This window comes from Sebastes umbrosus, chromosome 6 (assembly GCF_015220745.1).
Source record: "Sebastes umbrosus isolate fSebUmb1 chromosome 6, fSebUmb1.pri, whole genome shotgun sequence".
NCBI classification, from domain to species: domain Eukaryota; kingdom Metazoa; phylum Chordata; class Actinopteri; order Perciformes; family Sebastidae; genus Sebastes; species Sebastes umbrosus.
The window spans coordinates 29,950,749-29,971,236 of record NC_051274.1 but is presented as its reverse complement, the minus strand read 5'-3'; the positions used below and the strand labels follow the sequence as shown (position 1 = coordinate 29,971,236).

The 20,488-nt window shown below is 42.8% G+C and overlaps 1 protein-coding gene across 1 annotated transcript; it reads left to right on the top strand.

Moving 5' to 3' along the window:
• The first annotated feature begins 1,282 nt into the window (after nt 1-1,282).
• grm6a (glutamate receptor, metabotropic 6a) lies at nt 1,283-20,488 on the top strand. Its single transcript, XM_037772663.1, has 16 exons — nt 1,283-1,445; nt 5,006-5,635; nt 8,996-9,212; nt 9,890-10,025; nt 10,174-10,328; nt 10,442-10,582; nt 10,669-10,869; nt 12,457-12,596; nt 13,470-13,592; nt 13,763-14,027; nt 14,097-14,332; nt 14,422-14,583; nt 14,725-14,874; nt 17,753-17,893; nt 17,981-18,085; nt 19,923-20,488. Exons 2-15 carry the CDS (start codon nt 5,051-5,053, stop codon nt 18,068-18,070), a joined length of 2,742 nt encoding a protein of 913 aa, XP_037628591.1. The 5' UTR covers nt 1,283-1,445; nt 5,006-5,050; the 3' UTR covers nt 18,071-18,085; nt 19,923-20,488.

The window sequence follows — 20,488 nt, the reverse complement described above, 5'->3', positions numbered from 1 at the left end:
TGAAAATAAAGATGGATTAAAGCTCGTCTGACAAGTTTCCTTTGACCTCTGACCTTTGACCTGTGCTGCTCCTCACTCAGCAGGAGAGGAGAGGCGGCCTGCTGCTGCTGGCCATGAATGAACACTTGACTGTCATTTTAAAGGGTTATTATTAATAAGTACTATTAATATTAAATAAGTATATTAATAAGTACTATTAATATTAAATAAGTATATTAATAAGTACTATTAATATTAAAGGGACTGTTTGTAACTTTTTACATGTATAAATCTACCGGGTCGGTGTCCAATACGCGCTCCCATATGCGCGCTCGCGTGTGGCTAGGCTGTTCAGACCGCTCCTCTGCTTGCCTTCACTCACACAACGCGCGCGTTCTAGCTCCACCTCACGTTCAGGCACGCACACTACACACTGCAGAAGAGTTAGTTTAGCTCTGAGAATATCTAGTGAATGTACAGTGGATGTTTGTGCAGAAATAACTGCTGCAGCTCCTCCAGACCAACAGAGGTTTCCCGTGTCTTGTGTAGTGACGGGGCACTGCAGAGAGAAACATTATCGTTATTGAGACGATAACGTTTCTCTTCCTGCTTCAGCTCCGCTGCTTCAGCCCCAGAGGCCGAAGCAGCGGAGATGAAGCAGGAAAAGCCAACACTAGGATCAGCAGTGATTCATGGAGAGACCTTCGTCTGGTCAGCTAACATTACTGCCAAGCAGCTGAAATATAGAGTGATATTGTGGTTTTAGCTGACGTGTGTCGCCTCACTGTTTTGAGCGATGCTCATTCATGTCTATGTAGAGCGAGCACAAGCGCGAGCCCGACGCTGACTTTTGTTGACTTAACGGCCACAGGTGTCGCTGTTAACAAGCATTTCTGATTCTTACAAACAGTTCCTTTAATACATACTTTAATGCTATTGATCAGTTATATGCTGTTGTTTATTACATGTTCATATTAGCTGCTTTCCAGGCATTCTGTCATCTGTTTGTTTATAGTTGTGTTATTATTATGCAAATAATGTTTATAATATTTGATAAGTTTTAAGGTAAACATTGGGGTAATTTGGCAGTAATTAAAAATAAATTTCAAATAGGTTACGTGCTAATTATCTAATCTAATTACTAATTGAAAGTTGCTATCACACCTGTCTGACAGTCATGACTCTCAGTCACCAGTAGAGGTCACTGTCAGTCACTGATGAGCAGCAGAGAGGTGAGACTGAACACAGACAGTTTAATTAAACAGACAGACAGACAGGTCCTCAGTCCTCCTCTGACTGGAGCAACAGCAGGAGGAGGAGGAAGAGGAGGTAAACCACAGTCTGACGGACTCACCGGGACTCACCGGGACCAGCAGGGAGTTTACCGGAGCGGACCGGAGCTGAGAGGAGTTGAGCGGGTTCTGGACTGAGATCAGACCGGGAGGAGGAGACGGGACTCCGCTCCGGTGAGTTCTGCTCTGATCCAAAACCAGGTGATTAGAATAAAGACAATTAACCCAGAAATAAACCAGTTAAGCTGCTGTTTGAATCCAGTGACATTAAATTAGACTCACTGGTCCAAATCAAATATTTGAAATTATTAGATGAATTACATATTGAATAATTACATTTTAAACATTATTCAAACTAATAAATAAAAACAGATATAAATCACCAACTGTTTTTAGATTTATTCATATTTTAATAATTTATGGGTACAGCCTCCCTCCATCCTCTGCTGTGTATCCAGAGTGCCAAATATCACAGTAAACTGAAACAATTTAAAGATTTTTTTTTTTCATTATATTAAGATGTTTAATAGATCAAATAATTAATTTATCAGTCGAGAAAATAATCTGCAGGTTAATCAATAATGAAAATAATTTAATAGCTGCAGACTGAAACCAGTGACATCAAATTAGACTCACTGGTCAAAATCTAATTGTTGACATTATTAGATAAATTACATATTTAATAAATACATTTTAAACATTATTCAAACTGAGTTTATTGATAAGAGTAAATAGAGAAAAATAGAGATATTTATCACCAACTATTTTTAGATTTATTATTTTTTTTTTAATAATATATGGGTATAGCCTCCCTCCATCCTCTGCTGTGTATCCAGTGTGTCAAATATCACAGTAAACTGAAAACATTCAAAGATTTTTTTTTTCAAATAATTCATTCATCAATCGAGAAAATAATCTGCAGATTAATCAATAATGGAAATAATTAATAGCTGCAGACTGTGAAGTCCTATTTGATTTATTACATCAGTGTGAGACTTTGCCTCATGTATTTTCATGGACATTTTCTCTTCATATTGTGTAATCTCTGTGAGGAGACGTTTCTCTCTTCATGTTTCTTCATGTAGTACAGATTATTGTTTCAGGGGTTTCTTCTAATTTTAGATATCAAATAAAAATCGCAACAGCTGCTCCAAAATGTAGGAGTTTTCAATAATCACTCATTGATTATTCTTTTAATAAAAGCTTTATTTAAGCAGGAAAACTACTCTATCAAAACACACTGTATTTCAATCACCTCCAGCACTAAACCTTTACCAGTAACCAGGAATAATTGAACGAAGAACCTCGATCCAAGAACTACATTTCCCATAGTTCTCAAATAAATCATGTTAATGGGAACAAATATAATCCAACAGACCCTCCAGGCTTCAAGTGTAATTCCTCATTTAACCCGGATGAAGGCGAGATAGTGGAGCTCTGTCACATCATTTAAACAAATCACAATTAAACAGAAATGCAATTATAAAAATCTTTAGTAACATTTCTAATGCAACCCAATAAAATGTTTCAAATGAGTTAATGAAGAGTGAACGGAGAGTTAATGAAGAGTGAGCAGAGAGTTGATGAAGAGTGAGCAGAGAGTTAATGAAGAGTGAGCAGAGAGTTGATGAAGAGTGAACGGAGAGTTGATGAAGAGTGAACGGAGAGTTAATGAAGAGTGAGCAGAGAGTTGATGAAGAGTGAGCAGAGAGTTGATGAAGAGTGAACGGAGAGTTAATGAAGAGTGAGCAGAGAGTTGACAAAGGGTGAGCAGAGAGTTAATGAAGAGTGAGCGGAAAGTTAATGAAGAGTGAGCAGAGAGTTGATGAAGAGTGAGCAGAGAGTTGATGAAGAGTGAGTGGAGAGTTGATGAAGAGTGAGCAGAGAGTTGATGAAGAGTGAGTGGAGAGTTGATGAAGAGTGAACGGAGAGTTAATGAAGAGTGAGCAGAGAGTTGATGAAGAGTGAGCAGAGAGTTAATGAAGAGTGAGCAGAGAGTTGATGAAGAGTGAGCAGAGAGTTGATAAAGAGTGAGCAGAGAGTTGACAAAGGGTGAGCAGAGAGTTAATGAAGAGTGAGCGGAAAGTTAATGAAGAGTGAGCAGAAAGTTGATGAAGAGTGAACGGAGAGTTAATGAAGAGTGAGCGGAGAGTTGATGAAGAGTGAATGGAGAGTTGATGAAGAGTGAACAGAGAGTTAATGAAGAGTGAACAGAGTGTTAATGAAGAGTGAGCAGAGAGTTAAGGAAGAGTGAGCAGAGAGTTGATGAAGAGTGAGCAGAGAGTTGATGAAGAGTGAGCAAAGAGTTGATGAAGAGTGAGCAGAGAGTTGATGAAGAGTGAGCGGAAAGTTAATGAAGAGTGAGCAGAGAGTTGATGAAGAGTGAACGGAGAGTTGATGAAGAGTGAGCAGAGAGTTGATGAAGGGTGAGCAGAGAGTTGATGAAGAGTGAGCAAAGAGTTGACAAAGGGTGAGCGGAGAGTTGATGGAGAGTTGATGAAGAGTGAGTGGAGAGTTGATGAAGAGTGAGCGGAGAGTTGATGAAGAGTGAGTGGAGAGTTAATGAAGAGTGAGTGGAGAGTTAATGAAGAGTGAGCAGAGAGTTGATGAAAAGTGAGCAGAGAGTTAATGAGTGAACGGAGAGTTTCTGAAGAGTGAATGGAGAGTTGATGAAGAGTAAATGGAGAGTTAATGAAGAGTGAGCGGAGAGTTTCTGAAGAGTGAGCGGAGTTTGTAAAGAGTGAACGGAGAGTTAATAAAGAGTGAGCAAAGAGTTGATGAAGAGTGAACAGAGATTTTCTGAAGAGTGAGCAGAGAGTTAATAAAGAGTGAGCGGAGAGTTAATAAAGAGTGAGCAAAGAGTTGATGAAGAGTGAACAGAGATTTTCTGAAGAGTGAGCGGAGAGTTAATGAAGAGTGAGCGGAGAGTTGATGAAGAGTGAGCGGAGAGTTGATGAAGAGTGAATGGAGAGTTAATAAAGAGTGAGCAAAGAGTTGATGAAGAGTGAACAGAGATTTTCTGAAGAGTGAGCGGAGAGTTGATGAAGAGTGAGCAGAGAGTTGATGAAGAGTGAGCGGAGAGTTAATGAAGAGTGAGCGGAGAGCTGATGAAGAGTGAACGGAGAGTTAATGAAGAGTGAGTGGTGAGTTAATGAAGAGTGAGCGGAGAGCTAATGAAGAGTGAGTGGAAAGTTAATGAAGAGTGAGCAGAGAGTTGATGAAAAGTGAGTGGAGAGTTGATGAAGAGTGAGCGGAGAGTTGATGAAGAGTGAGTGGAGAGTTTCTTAAAAGTGAACAGAGATTTTCTGAAGAGTGAACGGAGAGTTAATGAAAAGTGAGCAGAGAGTTGATGAGAAGTGAGCAGAGAGTTGATGAAGAGTGAGCGGAGAGTTGATGAAGAGTGAGTGGAGAGTTGATGAAGAGTGAGTGGAGAGTTGATGAAGAGTGAGTGGAGAGTTGATGAAGAGTGAGCAGAGAGTTGATGAAGAGTGAGTGGAGAGTTGATGAAGAGTGAGCAGAGAGTTGATGAAGAGTGAGTGGAGAGTTGATGAAGAGTGAGCAGAGAGTTGATGAAGAGTGAGCGGAGAGTTAATGTAGAGTGAGCGGAGAGTTAATGAAGAGATGGATGGATGGATAGATAGATTGATTGATTTATTGATGGACTGATGGATTTGATGGACTGATGGACTAATTGATTGATTGATTGATTGATTGATTGATTGATATTTCCTCAGGTGTCCACAGCAAGATGAACAGTCACCCCTAAACGTCACCTCAGTATGACATCATCAGGCCCCGCCCCCTACCCCCCTCCCCTCCACCAATGTCATCATCATCCTGTCTTGTTCTGGATTGGATGGACACCCTGTCAGTCCTCACTGTGGCCCCGCCTCCTCCTGTCTCTCTGGCTGTGGATTGGTGGACAGGTGGTACAGGTGAGCACCTCCCACCAGCACTTCCACCCTCACTCCATAAAGATACCTGGTGACATAACTCTGGGGGGGCTGTTCCCCGTCCACTCCCGCGGCCCCCACGGTCTGCCCTGTGGAGAGCTGAAGAAGGAGGCGGGGATCCACCGTATGGAGGCCATGTTGTATGCTCTGGACCAGATCAACAGCGACCCAGAGCTGCTGCCCAACATCACGCTGGGGGCCCGCATCCTCGACACCTGCTCCAGAGACACCTACGCCCTGGAACAGTCCCTCACCTTCGTCCAGGCGCTTATCCAGAAAGACACGTCCGACATCCGCTGCTCCAACGGAGAGCCGCCCATCATCCGCAAACCAGAGAGGGTGGTAGGAGTGATCGGAGCGTCGGCCAGCTCCGTGTCCATCATGGTGGCCAACATCCTGAGACTGTTTGAGGTAAACAATATCTGTTTAACATACAGGTGATATACAGGTAATATGCTTGGTAATATACAAGTAACATATGGGTAAAATACAGGTAATATAATGGTAATATACAGGTAATATGCTTGGTAATATATAGTTAATATACAGTTAACATACAGGTAATATGGTTGGTAATATACAGGTAACATATGGGTAACATACAGGTAATATAATGGTGATATACAGGTTATATACCTGGTAATAGACAGGTAATAGACAGATAATATACAGGTAACATACAGGTAATATACAGGTAACATACAGGTAATATAATGGTAATATACCTGGTAATAGACAGGTAATAGACAGGTAATATACCTGGTAATAGACAGGTAATAGACAGGTAATATACCTGGTAATAGACAGGTAATAGACAGGTAATATATCTGGTAATAGACATATAATAGACAAGTAATATACCTGGTAATAGACAGGTAATAGACAGGTAATATACCTGGTAACATACAGGTAATATACAGGTAACATACAGGTTATATACAGGTAATATAATGGTAATATACAGGAAATACACAGGTAATATACCTGGTAATAGACAGGTAAAATATAGATAACATGCAGGTAATATAATGGTAATATACCTGGTAATATACAGGTAATATACAGGTAAAAATACAGGTAACATACAGGTAACATAATGGTAATAGACAGGTAATATACAGCTAAAATACAGGTAACATACAGGTAACATAATGGTAATATACCTGGTAATAGACAGGTAATATACAGGTAAAATACAGGTAAAATACAGGTAACATAATGGTAATATACTGGTAATAGATAGGTAATATACAGGTAAAATACAGGTAATGGTAATATACAGGTAAATGCGGAAAATGAGTACATCGACGTTTTTTGTTTTTTTGGGGGGGCGATATTTGTCATTTTATTTAACCAATTTAGTGGTCCGCCTGTGAAACATGTGCAACTTGTGCAACATATGCAACATGTCAGAGAGACAGGCAGACAGGTAAACACAGAGAGAGAGAGACAGACAGGTAAACACAGAGACAGAGAGACAGTCAGAGAGACAGACAGTGAGTGGATGAAATAGTCTGGTTTGTGGATTAATGTTTTAAACAGACGGTTTGTGTCTGGATGACTGACTGTCTCTAATGACAGCCTTTAATGACTCTGTGTGTGTGTGTGTGTGTGTGTGTGTGTGTGTGTGTGTGTGTGTGCGTGTGCGTGTGTGTGCGTGTGTGTGTGTGTGTGTCAGCAGATTATTACTATAACTGAAACAAAAACACTCGGTGACAGAGATGCATCATGGGAATATTTCACCAATATCTGATAATCGATCAGTCCTCTGGTCATTCCAGCTGATACAGATATGAATCTTCCCGTATGGTCATCTGTCAGAGTCTGTGTGGTAGTTTCCAGATGTCAGCTGGAACAGGAACAGGTGTGTCTGGTTGGAGGTAAACGGACTTTAGTCTCTTTTACGATTGTTTGGTTTTCAGTGATCAGTGGACAAACTGAAGGAGGAATGGGAGGACAAAGGCTTTTAAACATGGAGATTCATGATCACTTGTTCAGACATTCGTAGCGTTCACCTCACCCCAAACCCCGCCTACTTTCTCACCTCCACACAGCTGACCAATCAGTGAGTGAGGTGGCTGTGATGTCACCGAGGTTTCAGACTATAAACTGTGACCTGAACACACAGATCGAGCTGATGTTCATATTCGCTCCACTGAAGCGTCTCTCTGGTGATGATGATGATGATGATGAAGATGACTGTCATAACGAGCTCTGCTTTTAGGAGCTCGTTAATATTAATCTGCACGCACACACACACACACACACACACACACACACACAGTGTGGTGTTAATGTGATTGTTCTTCAATTTATTGAAGCTCTGACACACATTCAGCTGCTGTTACACAACACTAATCCCGTGTGTGTGTGTGTGTGTGTGTGTGTGTGTGTGTGTGTAGCTCCCTCTGCTCTGTTTAAGTCCACCAGTATTTCCAGTTTGACCAGTGGCGTCCATGTGTTTAAATTGAACAGGAAGACCTCGGTTTGGTTCAAAGTGAACGTTGTGAACGATGTGAAATCAACATGATTTTATGACGTCTGTGATTTTAAATCTTTTTCTCTGATCTGTTATGAACATGAACCTCTGTGTTTACTGCACAACTGTTGGATTAGACTGCATTATACAGTATTTAGCTAGGTGTACCTAATAAACTGGACACTGCATGTGTATATTTATGCTAATCAGGTGGTAACTATGGCAACACATGAGTGAAATGTAGTGAGATGACTGGAGTTTCATAATCAGCCCTTTTAATGGGACGCTGATGATTCATGACCTGTTTAAGCCGTCTCCTGTGACCTACAGTTACCCAGAATGCTTTTCACCTGAGGTATGTCCAGCCATAGACATATATACATGGACGCCGCACTGGACACTTGAGCCCGTTGCGGTGATACGTCAACGTGGGCGCCATATTGGAAAGGGCAAGACTGGTCTGTAACCCTATACAAGTGAATGGGGAGCTGCCATTTTCTGTATAAAAAGCACTATAACATCTACATTTCTCAACCGATTTCAACGAGTCATTATTATATTAAAGGTTTTATGATCTACGTGGAGTAGAAAAATAAAGTTTTGTCTCCAGTTACTTATAATCTTGATAGTTAAGTTATAATCGCTGCTAGACGCTCAGGAGACGAGTGTGTCCCGTAGGCTGACATGAGCTGAATTACTGACGGGATAGAAAATAATGAATTTATCATAAGGAATCGTTAAAACTCACGTTGCTCAAGTATGGCTTGTTTAATACTTAATACTTGTAGAGAGGTCCCTGTATAATATAATATAATGAAATGTCTTCCTCCGATTTAGCGATCATGCTTTCAATCTATAGGTGACCCCTAACACTGAATTATTATTATGTATTTACTAATAAGAGCAATCGGAATAACAGGCAAATAGTAGTACATAAATAAATAATGGTAACAATAAATATTAGTATAATAATAATAGTTATGATCTGAATTTATTGAAATAATGGTGATAATACAGTCATTGATTAACCGCTCGCTCACTGTGTTGAGTATTCTATTGTCTTATTATTGTTTTATAGTATTACTATTGACACTAATGTATTTATAGAAGTGATGTAGTTTTACTCTTTTTGTTTTACTTTTAATGGAGTAAACAGCTGCAGGTGTAAGACAGACTGAGGAGGAGGAGGAGGAGATTATCTTTGTTTTTTTTGGTGTTTTGGCAACATGAAACTGTGAATGGATGATAATGAATTTTAATTATTGATTATTGATTATTGGCGTGTTGTTCAGATCCCCCAGGTGAGCTATGCATCGACGGCTCCAGAGCTCAGCGACAACAACCGCTACGACTTCTTCTCTCGGGTGGTTCCTCCGGACTCGTACCAGGCTCAGGCCATGCTGGACATCGTCAAAGCTCTGGGCTGGAACTACGTCTCCACGCTCGCCTCCGAGGGAAACTACGGAGAGAGCGGCGTTGACGCCTTCATGCAGATCTCCAGAGAGGCTGGTATGTTAGGGTTCTACTTTACTCTATTTTCTTCTGTTTTATTCTTTTCATCTTTCTGTTCTATATTTTCTTGATGAGCTGTTGTAAATAGGCTGGGAGGTTTTCTCTTGATTTTAAAAATATCACTTTTTTTGGGAATATCTCACCCTTTCCGGTGGTGCACAGTGGTGCAGGTTAGCACTGTCGCCTCACAGCAAGAGGCTCACAGGTTCGAATCCGACTTTGGGGCCCTTCTGTGTGGAGTTTGCATGTTCTCCCCGTGTTAGCGTGGGTTTTCTCTGGGTTCTCCGGCTTCCTCCTACAGTCCAAAGACATGCAGGTTAATTGTTGACTCTAAATTGTCCTTCATTTGTTAACACAAGGCTTTTATTCTGAAATATATGCAGGACAGTGTTATAGAACATGCAGTGACGTGCAGGGCTCCATGAATGAATAAAGTACGGGGTTTTAATTGTGGATTATTACTTTTATTTACAAATTACCGCACGTTTCTTAACCTTTTTCTGTCTAAAATTAATATAAATGACATTTATATTGAAATGAAGCATAAGGCATTAAAACCGACAGTTAGGGTTAGGCATGAAACCCCAGTGGTTAGGGTTAGGAAACCTTTTAGGCTGTCTGTCTGCGTACTGTACCTGTGTGTCTCTCTGCATACCTGTCTGTCTCTCTGTCAGGTGGGGTGTGTATCGCTCAGTCGGTGAAGATTCCTCGCGAGCCGACACCCGGATTGTTCGACAAGATCATCATACGTCTGATGGAGACGAGTAACGCCAGAGGAGTGATCATCTTCGCCAACGAGGACGACATCAAGTAAAAACACAAACAATATTGGTTCATGTAAACAAAAACAACAACAAAGCGAGATCACAGATCAGCTCCTCAGCTCCGCCCACGCAATCATCACATTCAGTCCAAACCAGGTCACATGACTCTGAGTGCTTCCCTCTCTTCCTGGTAGGCGTGTCCTTGAGGCGGCGAAGCGTGCTAACCTGACGGGCCAATTCCTGTTTGTGGGATCGGACAGCTGGGGAGCAAAGAGTTCACCAATCATGGAGCTGGAGGACGTCGCCGAGGGCGCGGTGACAATCCTGCCCAAACGGGTTTCAATAGACGGTAAAAATAATCAAAACATGACGGACTGAGAGAGTCTGAACTGGCTGAGTGTGTGTGTGTGTGTGTGTGTTTATCTGTGTGTGTTTATCTTTGTGTGTGTGTGTGTTGTACAGGCTTCGATCAGTACTTCATGTCTCGTTCTCTGGAGAACAACCGCAGGAACATCTGGTTCAATGAGTTCTGGGAGGACGACTTCAGGTGTAAATTGACCCGGCCTGGAATCAAACTGGACCCCGACAAGAAGAAATGTACAGGTACGCACACCTTAGCTAGCGCGGTCTGGGTGGCGTGAGACACCTTTCGATCAAGAAGTCACGTGACTGTTTGCATGTCCCCGCAGGCGAGGAGAGGATCGGTCGGGACTCGTCCTACGAGCAGGAGGGGAAGGTTCAGTTTGTGATCGACGCGGTCTACGCCGTCGCTTACGCTCTGCACAGCATGCACCTGGATCTGTGTCCCAGCAGCTCCGGAGTCTGCAGCGACATGGACCCTGTGGAGGGACGCTCGCTGCTCGACTACATTAGAGCCGTCAACTTCAACGGTAAGAAAACACACAGAAAATATGAATGTACATCAGAGCAACACATGAGAGCTGCAGTACCTGAACAGAGGGAGAGGTGAGAGGGGGACATCTGGCTGAGGCCCACGAGGCCTTTAAAGCCCCCATCCAGCCAGTTTTACTTCCTGTTTTTTGTTCTTTCTCTTTTTTTTTTTTTCTTTTTTCTTTTTTTTTTTTTTTTCCAAGTTATTTTTTGGGGGCATTTTTGCATTTTATTGACAGGACAGTGGATGGAGTCTTGGAAAGGGGGGAGAGAGAGAGTGGAGGACCACCGGGCCGCCGCAGTTAGGACTGAGCCTTGTTACATGGGCGCCCGCTCTACCAACTGAGCTAGCCAGGCGCCCTTTTTGTTCTTTCTCAAACAGAGAATGGGGGTGTGGTTAATAGTGAGACGTAATTCATTACCATGGCAACCAGATTGCATTGTTTTTCAACCCAGTTAGGATGAATTTACTGTTTATCAGACCACAAATATTAACATAAGAATTAGCTCAACACACCGACTCTCTCTCTCTCGCTATCTTCTTCACCGTCTCCTCCTGGCGAGGCGGCCGTCTGGCTGCTGCTGCTGCACCAAGGAGCTGCACCGCCGCACGCCGGTCAGCGCACCAGAGGAGGGATAGACATGTTGCTGAGGTCCGCCGTTTGAAATGCAGTTTCGGGACATATTTGAGGAGCACCGTCCACCAGCACCAGCCGCTCTCGCCTCAGCTCCAGCACCGACACCGCACCGGGCTGCTCTGTGATTCGTTTATTTCTCTAACAGGACTTTTATTTTATCTTATTTTGGGCTAAAAGTTGTGCGCTCCTGTTGTTCAGACCTGTTAGAGGCCTGCAAACCTCCGGTATCGGCTGCTTTCTGTTAATTTATCTCCAGCAGGAGGAGACGGTAAAGAAGAGAGCGAGTGAGAGAGACAATCAGTGTGTTGTGATCATTCTGACGGTCCTGCACCACCAGGCCCAGCTTCATCTGGTCCTGCACCACCAGGCTCAGCTTCATCCTGTGTCCAGTGTGGTTCATGTTCTGGTTTTCAGCAGCAGTTTGATTTTCACAGCAGCTTTTTCTTTATTCAGAGACACCGAGAGATAATAAGTTAAAAATAAGTTAATGCACTTTAGATGTTTCCTCTGAGGACTATGTGTGTTACTGTGTGTGTGTGTGTGTGTGTCTGTTACTGTGTGTTAATAATTAAAGTGTGCAGCTGCTGAAAACTCTCTGCAGGAGGAAGAAGAAGAGATTGTGTTTCCATCCAGTTGTTTTTATTCACATCTTCTATTTCTGCACAAACAAAACGAAAAATACAAACTGTAAAATATTTTTCTGTATCTGTGGATCATCAGCTGTTTACTGTTAAACTGAAGTCCATTACAGAGAGCACAGTGTCTCTGGTTTTTAATGAGTTGAATTCGTTCTGTGGATCAGGTATGAATCTTGTGGATCAGGTGTGAGCTGATGTTTCAGCTGCAGTGATGTCATCAGTGTGTGAACGGTGACATGCTGAAGGTGATGTAAAGGAAGCGTTCTTCCTCTCTGAATGTGACCGGCCCGTCTCTGTTTGTGTCCTACAGGAAGTGCAGGTACGAGTGTTTTGTTCAATGAGAACGGAGATGCTCCCGGCCGTTACGACATCTTCCAATTCCAGATGACCAATCACAGCCATCCTGGTTACCATGTCATCGGCCAGTGGACCAATAACCTGAAACTCAATGTAAGAAGCTGTGGAGTTTATAAACACTCTGGTGACCTACCACTACCAGACCTACCACTATATGTAAGGGATAATGTACAGCGAGCCGGTCATTGTTTTGAAACAATGACTGGCTCGCTCTACATTATCCCGTTTATTACACGGCTACTTACTTAAAGGTCCCATATCGTGCTCATTTTCAGTTTCATACTTGTATTTTGTGTTTCTACTAGAACATGTTTACATGCTGTAATGTTAAAAAAAACTTTTGTTTTCCTCGTACTGTCAGCCTGAATATACCTGTATTTACCCTCTGTCTGAAACGCTCCGTTCTAGCGCATTTTAACGGAATGCAATGGAATTACGTTGCTAGGCAACAGCTTGGGTCCATGTTTACTTCCTGTCAGCTGATGTTATTCACATACACTGCAACAGGAAATAAACTGGGACACATTTAGAATGTTTATGTGTAAAACCATGTAATGGTCTAAATATTGTATATTTGTGACATCACAAATGGACAGAAATCCTAATGGCTTGTTTCAAACGCACAGTTTCTGAATACGGGCTGTGTGTATTTCTCTGTATATTGAGCACTTTGATAGTTTAACAGTATTTATATAGCACTTAAACCTGAAAGACATGAAAATCTCACTTTTTACAATATGGGACCTTTAAGAAATCCATAACACGAAAATGGTCCTCCAGAGTCCGACATCAGAACCACGTCCATAGCAACGGTCTGTTAAAAAGAAATAAAAGACCGCAGAACTCTGTGATCGACCAATCAGAATCGAGTATTCAACAACGCCATGTAATAAAGATAGTTTAAATACTCTCTCTCTCTCTGTGTACCCGTCTCTCTGTCCACCTGTCTCTCTACCTGTCTGTCAGCTGGAGGAGATGCAGTGGTCTGGAGGAGATAAATTAGTTCCAGAGTCCATCTGTAGTTTTCCCTGTAAACCAGGAGAGAGAAAGAAGATGGTGAAAGGAGTTCCCTGCTGCTGGCACTGTGAGGTAAAACCACCAGCACTCATTCACATGTAGAATAATGCTTACGTTCTCTCCACTGGAAGGGCACCCTGGAGGGCCTGTCTGTCTGCCTCTGACCTGCCTGTCTCTCTCTCTCTGACCTGTCTGTCTCTCTCTGACCTGTCTCTCTCTCTTTGACCTGTCTCTCTCTGCAGCTCTGTGATGGATACCAGTACCAGTTGGATGAGTTTAACTGTGAGACCTGTCCGTTAGACATGCGCCCCACCCCCAACAGAACTGACTGTCGTCCGACACCGATCATCAAACTTGAGTGGAACTCCCCCTTCGCCCTAGTGCCGGCCTCGCTCGCCATGCTCGGTATCCTAGCAACCAGCGCCGTGGTGATCACCTTCATCCGCTTCAATGACACACCCATCGTCAGGGCGTCCGGGAGGGAGCTCAGCTATGTCCTACTGACAGGTGGGTACCTGTCTCTCTCTCTCTCTCTCTGCCCTGTAGTATGGATGTCACCTGTCTGTCCGTCTGCAGGTATCTTCCTGATCTACCTGATCACCTTCCTGATGATCGCGGAGCCAGGTGCGGTGGCTTGTGCCTTCCGTCGCCTCCTGCTGGGCCTCGGCATGGCCATCACCTACTCCGCCATGTTGACCAAAACCAACCGCATTTACCGCATCTTTGAACAGGGCCAGAAGTCGGTGACCCCGCCCAAATTCATCAGCCCCAGCTCCCAGCTCATCATCACCTTCATCCTCATCTCCGTCCAGGTGAGAGCACAGGTATCTGACTGCCGCCTTTTCCTGTTTCAGCCGCTGGTCACGTGATTCAGGTTTGTGGGTGTGACGGTGTGTTTCAGATCCTCGGGGTGTTTGTGTGGTTCGCCGTTGTCCCCCCTCACACCATCATTGACTACGAGGAGCAGCGCCCCCCTAACCCCGACCAGGCCCGAGGCATCCTGAAATGTGACATGTCTGACCTGTCAATCATCTGCTGCCTCAGCTACAGCATCGTACTCATGGTAACATATTGATCCAGTATTGATCCAGAATTGATCCGTCATTGATCTGTGATTGAAGACCAACTCTAATAAATACTGATTTCAGACCAAGCAGCTATACTGCCTATGTTGCTAATTAACCTGTATACTTTTTGTTTCTAGGTAACATGTACGGTGTACGCAGTGAAGAGTCGCGGTGTTCCGGAGACGTTCAACGAAGCGAAGCCGATTGGATTCACAATGTACACCACCTGCATCATCTGGCTCGCCTTTGTACCAATCTTCTTTGGTACTGCCCAGTCCACGGAGAAGGTAAGACCCAGACCAAACCAGGCCAAACCAGGCCAAAACTGGGCCAAAACCAGGAGAGACCAGGTTTCATGACTGGTTCAAGGCACCATGGCAAATAACAGACACCAAAAAATGTACTTAAATTAACTGATTTATTTACAAAACAGGTTAATTTGCAAAAAGCGATAACGCGTTAACTCAAATTCAATTTAATGTCACCAATTGATTTAACGCAGCTTGTGATTTTTAGGTTGTATCGGGCTCAGTTTTAAAGCTAAAGTGAAGATACTGGTATCATATGAAACTAGAAAAAACACTGACGCTAAATTTCGTCGATGAAAAACTGTCATGGCCATTTTCAAAGAGTACCCTTGACCTCTGACCTTAAGATATGTGAATGAAAATGGGTTCTATGGGTACCCACGAGTCTCCTCTTTACAGACATGCCCACTTTATGAAAATCACATGCAGTTTGGGGCAAGTTATAGTCAAGTCAGCACACTGACACACTGACAGCTGTTGTTGCCTGTTGGGATGCGCTTTGCCATGTTATGATCTGAGCATATTCTTTATGTTAAATGCAGTACCTGTGAGGGTTTCTGGACAATATCTGTCATTGTTTTGTGTTGTTAATTGATTTCCAATAATAAATATATACATATATTTGCATAAAGCAGCATATTTGTCCACTCCCATGTTGATAGGAGTGTTAAATACTTGACAAATCTCCCTTTAAGGTACATTTTGAACACATAAAAATTGAGTGATTAATTTGCGATTAATCATGATTAAATATCTTTAATCAATTGACAGCCCTACTTTTTTATAATTCCAGAATTTGACTTTTCTATCACTCTATAATAATTTTCTGTAAGCTCGAGGGTTGATCTAGCTGTGTGGTGACTGGTTGCTTTCTGTGCTCTTAAGTGCATAATTTTATTCTGAATGGAGGCTGAAACTGAGAGAAAAAGATGAGTTTCTACATTTATCCTTCTTAATGGGGACGTACTGTGAGTTTAAAGCTCCAGAGAAGCTCCTGGATGGATGCAGCCACATTCACATCTCCTTCATAAACATGATGGAGTTTCTCTGAGGAGACATAATAAACTGGGATGTGACACAGAAACCAGGTGAAAGCTGAGAGAGAGCGAGAGAGCTGTTTTTAGTGTTTGTGGTTCAGTGTGAGTTCAGGGAGGGACAAGAGAGAGATAAACGAGTCGGGAACAGCTGGATTATACAGATTATAAAACCAACACAGGATGTCATTATAGAATAATAACTTTGTCAAAACCAAAGTTACAAAGAGCTCCAACAAACAGATGAACAGAGACAATAAAAGCCAGAAACAGCAGCGTCAGACAGAAACACATCCAGCAGATTTATCTGAAAGCAGAGAGAGAAAAGAAAAAAGAGATTTCATAGAAACGGTGAAATTAAAAAGATTCAGAGCTGATCATCTGAATACCACAAATTGAAATCCTCTCGCCAAAAACCTGCACACACACACACACACACACACACACACGCACACGCACGCACACACACACACACACACACAGACACACACACACACACACACACACACACACACACACACACACACAAACAAACACTGCTGACTGTTTACATTGTGTTTATTTATTATAGAGATTAAGGCCCTGTTTACACTGTTTAGACAGATATGATGATTCTCATGGTCTTGTAGTCGTTGTTGTGGTTCTTGTGGTCTTGTAGTCATTGTTGTGGTTCTCGTGGTCTTGTAGTCGTTGTGGGGGTTCTCATGGTCTGGTAGTCGTTGTGGTGGTTCTCATGGTCTTGTAGTCATTGTTGTGGTTCTCGTGGTCTTGTAGTCATTATGGGGGTTCTCATGGTCTTGTGGTCATTTTGATGGTTCTCATGGTCTTGTAGTCATTGTTGTGGTTCTCGTGGTCTTGTGGTCATTTTGGTGGTTCTCATGGTCTTGTAGTCATTGTTGTGGTTCTCGTGGTCTTGTAGTCGTTGTGGGGATTCTCATGGTCTTGTAGTCATTTTGGTCGTTCTTGTGGTCTTGTAGTCGTTGTGGTGGTTCTCATGGTCTTGTAGTAATTTTGGTGGTTCTCATGGTCTTGTAGTCGTTGTGGGGGTTCTCATGGTCTTGTAGTAATTTTGGTGGTTCTCATGGTCTTGTAGTCGTTGTGGGGATTCTCATGGTCTTGTAGTGGTTCTCATGGTTTTGTAGTCGTTTTGGGGGTTTTCATGGTCTTGTAGTGGTTCTTGTGGTCTTGTAGTCGTTGTGGGGATTCTCATGGTCTTGTAGTGGTTCTTGTGGCCTTGTAATCGTTGTGATGGTTCTCATGGTCTGGTAGTCATTGTGGGGGTTCTCATGGTCTTATAGTCGTTGTGGTGGTTCTCATGGTCTTGTAGTCATTTTGGTCGTTCTCATAGTTTTGTAGTCATTGTGGGGGTTCTCATGGTCTTGTAGTCGTTGTGATGGTTCTCATGGTGTGGTAGTCATTGTGGGGGTTCTCATGGTCTTTTAGTTGTTGTGGGGGTTCTCATGGTCTTGTAGTTGTTGTGGGGGTTCTCATGGTCTTGTAGTTGTTGTGGGGGTTCTCATGGTCTTGTAGTCATTGTGGGGATTCTCATGGTCTTGTAGTCATTTTGGTGGTTCTCATGGTCTTGTAGTCGTTGTGGGGGTTCTCATGGTCTTGTAGTTGTTGTGGGGGTTCTCATGGTCTTGTAGTTGTTGTGGGGGTTCTCATGGTCTTGTAGTCATTGTGGTGGTTCTCATGGTCTTGTAGTCATTTTGGTGGTTCTCATGGTCTTGTAATCATTGTGGTGGTTCTCATGGTCTTGTAATCATTGTATATTTTATAGTCCCATGTCTCTTTAGGATGTTCTCTCTGTTCTGTCTCTACAGATGTTCATCCAGACAGCCACTCTGACCGTCTCCATGTCTCTCAGTGCGTTCGTCTCTCTCGGGATGCTCTACTTGCCCAAAGTTTACGTCATCATTTGTCATCCCGAACAGAACGTCCAGAAGAGGAAGAGAAGCTTCAAGGTCTGAACACAACTCTGCTGGGATGCCTGATAGTTGCTGTGCTGCTATGTTGCTTGTTCTGATGGTTGCTGTGTTGCTGTGTTGCAGGCCGTTGCCCAAGCTGCCAGAGTGTCTCAAAGATCTGTAACTGAGAAACAGAACGGAGAGACGAAGATTGAACCTGACAGATCGCAGTAATACTGCAAATTACAGGTACTACTACACACTACAGTATATACACTGACATACCCAGTAACACTGCAGTAATACTACAAATTACAGGTTTTATCTGTCTGTCTGTCCTCCACTTTGGTTCAGACTGAAACATTCCTATAGCGCCACCATCAGGTCAACGTGTTAATGTGTCCAATACTAGTGTTTTTGTCTACAACTTCACAGTGTGTTTCACTTCGTCAAAGTTAATTATAACACTTCTGGTCGCCTAAAAATGTCTTATTCAGCGTTTGGTTGTACTTAGCTCCACCCTCTCGTGGTTGGTCTCTGGTTGCAACACCAAGACACCAAAACACCAAGCTGGTGAAGGCCAAAAACCAAGATGGCGACGACCAAATACCGAGATGGTCACGGACAAAAACCAAGATGGCGACGGAAAAAAACCAAGATGGCGACGGCCAGAAACCAAGATGGAGATGGTCAAAAACCAAGATGAGGATGGTCAAAAACCAAGACAGTGGCGTTCAAAAACCAAGATGGCGAAAGCCAGAAACCAAGATGGCGACGGACGAAAAACCAAGATGGCGACGGCCAGAAACCAAGATGGAGACGGTCAAAAACCAAGACAGTGGCGTTCAAAAACCAAGATGGCGAAAGCCAGAAACCAAGATGGTGACGGTCAAAAACCAAGATGCTGACGGCCAAAATGCCGAACTAACTTACTGACTGTTCTGTGTCCTGCTGTCCTCTGGGCAGTTTTGTCAATTTCAAACTCTCGAGAACACAAATTCTAAGTTGACATATTGTTGACTGAGAGAGATGTTCTGTTTTGACAGAGGAGCAGAACCGAACTGCAGGAGGAACTACATCTCCCAGCATGCCCTGGGAGGTAGAGGAGCTAGAGGATAATTTTTTTTTTCCTACTCAGATACTCTGATAATTGACAGGCAGGGGGCGGGGTTTATGTCCTCATATGGTGGATGGGTGGAGCCAACCCGTGTGTGTTGAACAGGACGAAGATGATTCCTGACGTCTGGAAGCTGCTGCAGATATTTCTGGAGGAGCTGCTGAATATTTCAGCTGCTTCTTAAAGATTCATGATGATGTTAAGAGCTGAGCAGCTGCTCAGGAGCAAGGCACCAACGGGTTCTATTCCACATGAACATGATGACACACATCAGAGTGTAAACCTGAGACTGAACGTGTCCAATGATTTCTAATATCCTGTTGGATCAATACAGGCTGTCAGCCAATCAGATCTCAGCTCTGAGACAGGAAGTGACTGTCAGAGGAAACAGTTGATGTCTCACATATCACTCAAAGCTCCGGGACCCGTTACCTAAAAATCTGTTTCAATATGTTCATACTGTAGAACTCTTTATTTAAATACAGAGATATGGGACATATACACATTTCACATTTTTATTTTAAACTTCCTTTTTATTTTCTCATTATATTTATTGTTATGCACCAAAACAACACGGTTCTTAGTTTCTATGAATCCATGAGGGGCTTCTGGTGTGGTTAAACAGGTCCCACTGGTTCAGCTGGTTTTCAGAGTCCTTGAAGAGGGTCCAGGGTCCAGGGTTCCCTGAAACCGCCTGCTGTCATCAAACAGATCAGAGCATTAACACATGACTGACTGAACAGAGTGTTTTTATTAATAACCAGCTGAATATTAATGATATTAGAGTGATTAAAGCCTGCAGACAGCAGAGGGATTCAAACCCTCGACCCCTCACAGACCCTGCAGGATCTACAGAGTCCTGAAAACAATCGGAGGATGACCTCACCACACCTCGTCCAATCAGCATCATCACATCACTGACAACCGACTGTGTGATCAATAACAGCTGTTGTTATTCTCTCCTCTCAGGTAGCTACTGACCAATCCCTGGCCAGAACCTGATGACATCATCATCGTGAAGATTACATGGTCACACACACACACACACACACTGACCAACGAGTCAAAATAAAACTATCCAATGGGCTTTTATTGTGAAAATCATGAGTTTTTGTGGTTCAGACAGGAAGTCCTCAGCAGGAAGTGTTGTCATGACGGCAGAATGAAACTTCCTCCTCAGAGCTCAGGGGTCAGTGTTAACATCATCGTTGTCATGGTGACAGAAAAAGAAAAGTCAAAGAAACAGATGAATGAGTTACTAGTGAGGTACACAGAGTACTCAGCATCTTGTGTAGTTTCTTGCAGCAGGGACATTTTTGTCATATTTGGGAACATTTTAAACATTAAATTGTGGCTCATTGGATAAATGTTTTACTGTTAAACATTTTGTCAATATGTCGTTATTACAAAAGTCAAATTATTTATATATATAATTATAAATAATAGTAATATTTGGGTAATGCCGTTAAAAATGGTCTTGCATGTTTGATTGTTTCGTAACTTTTTCATTTAATTATTAAACATATTCAACAGTA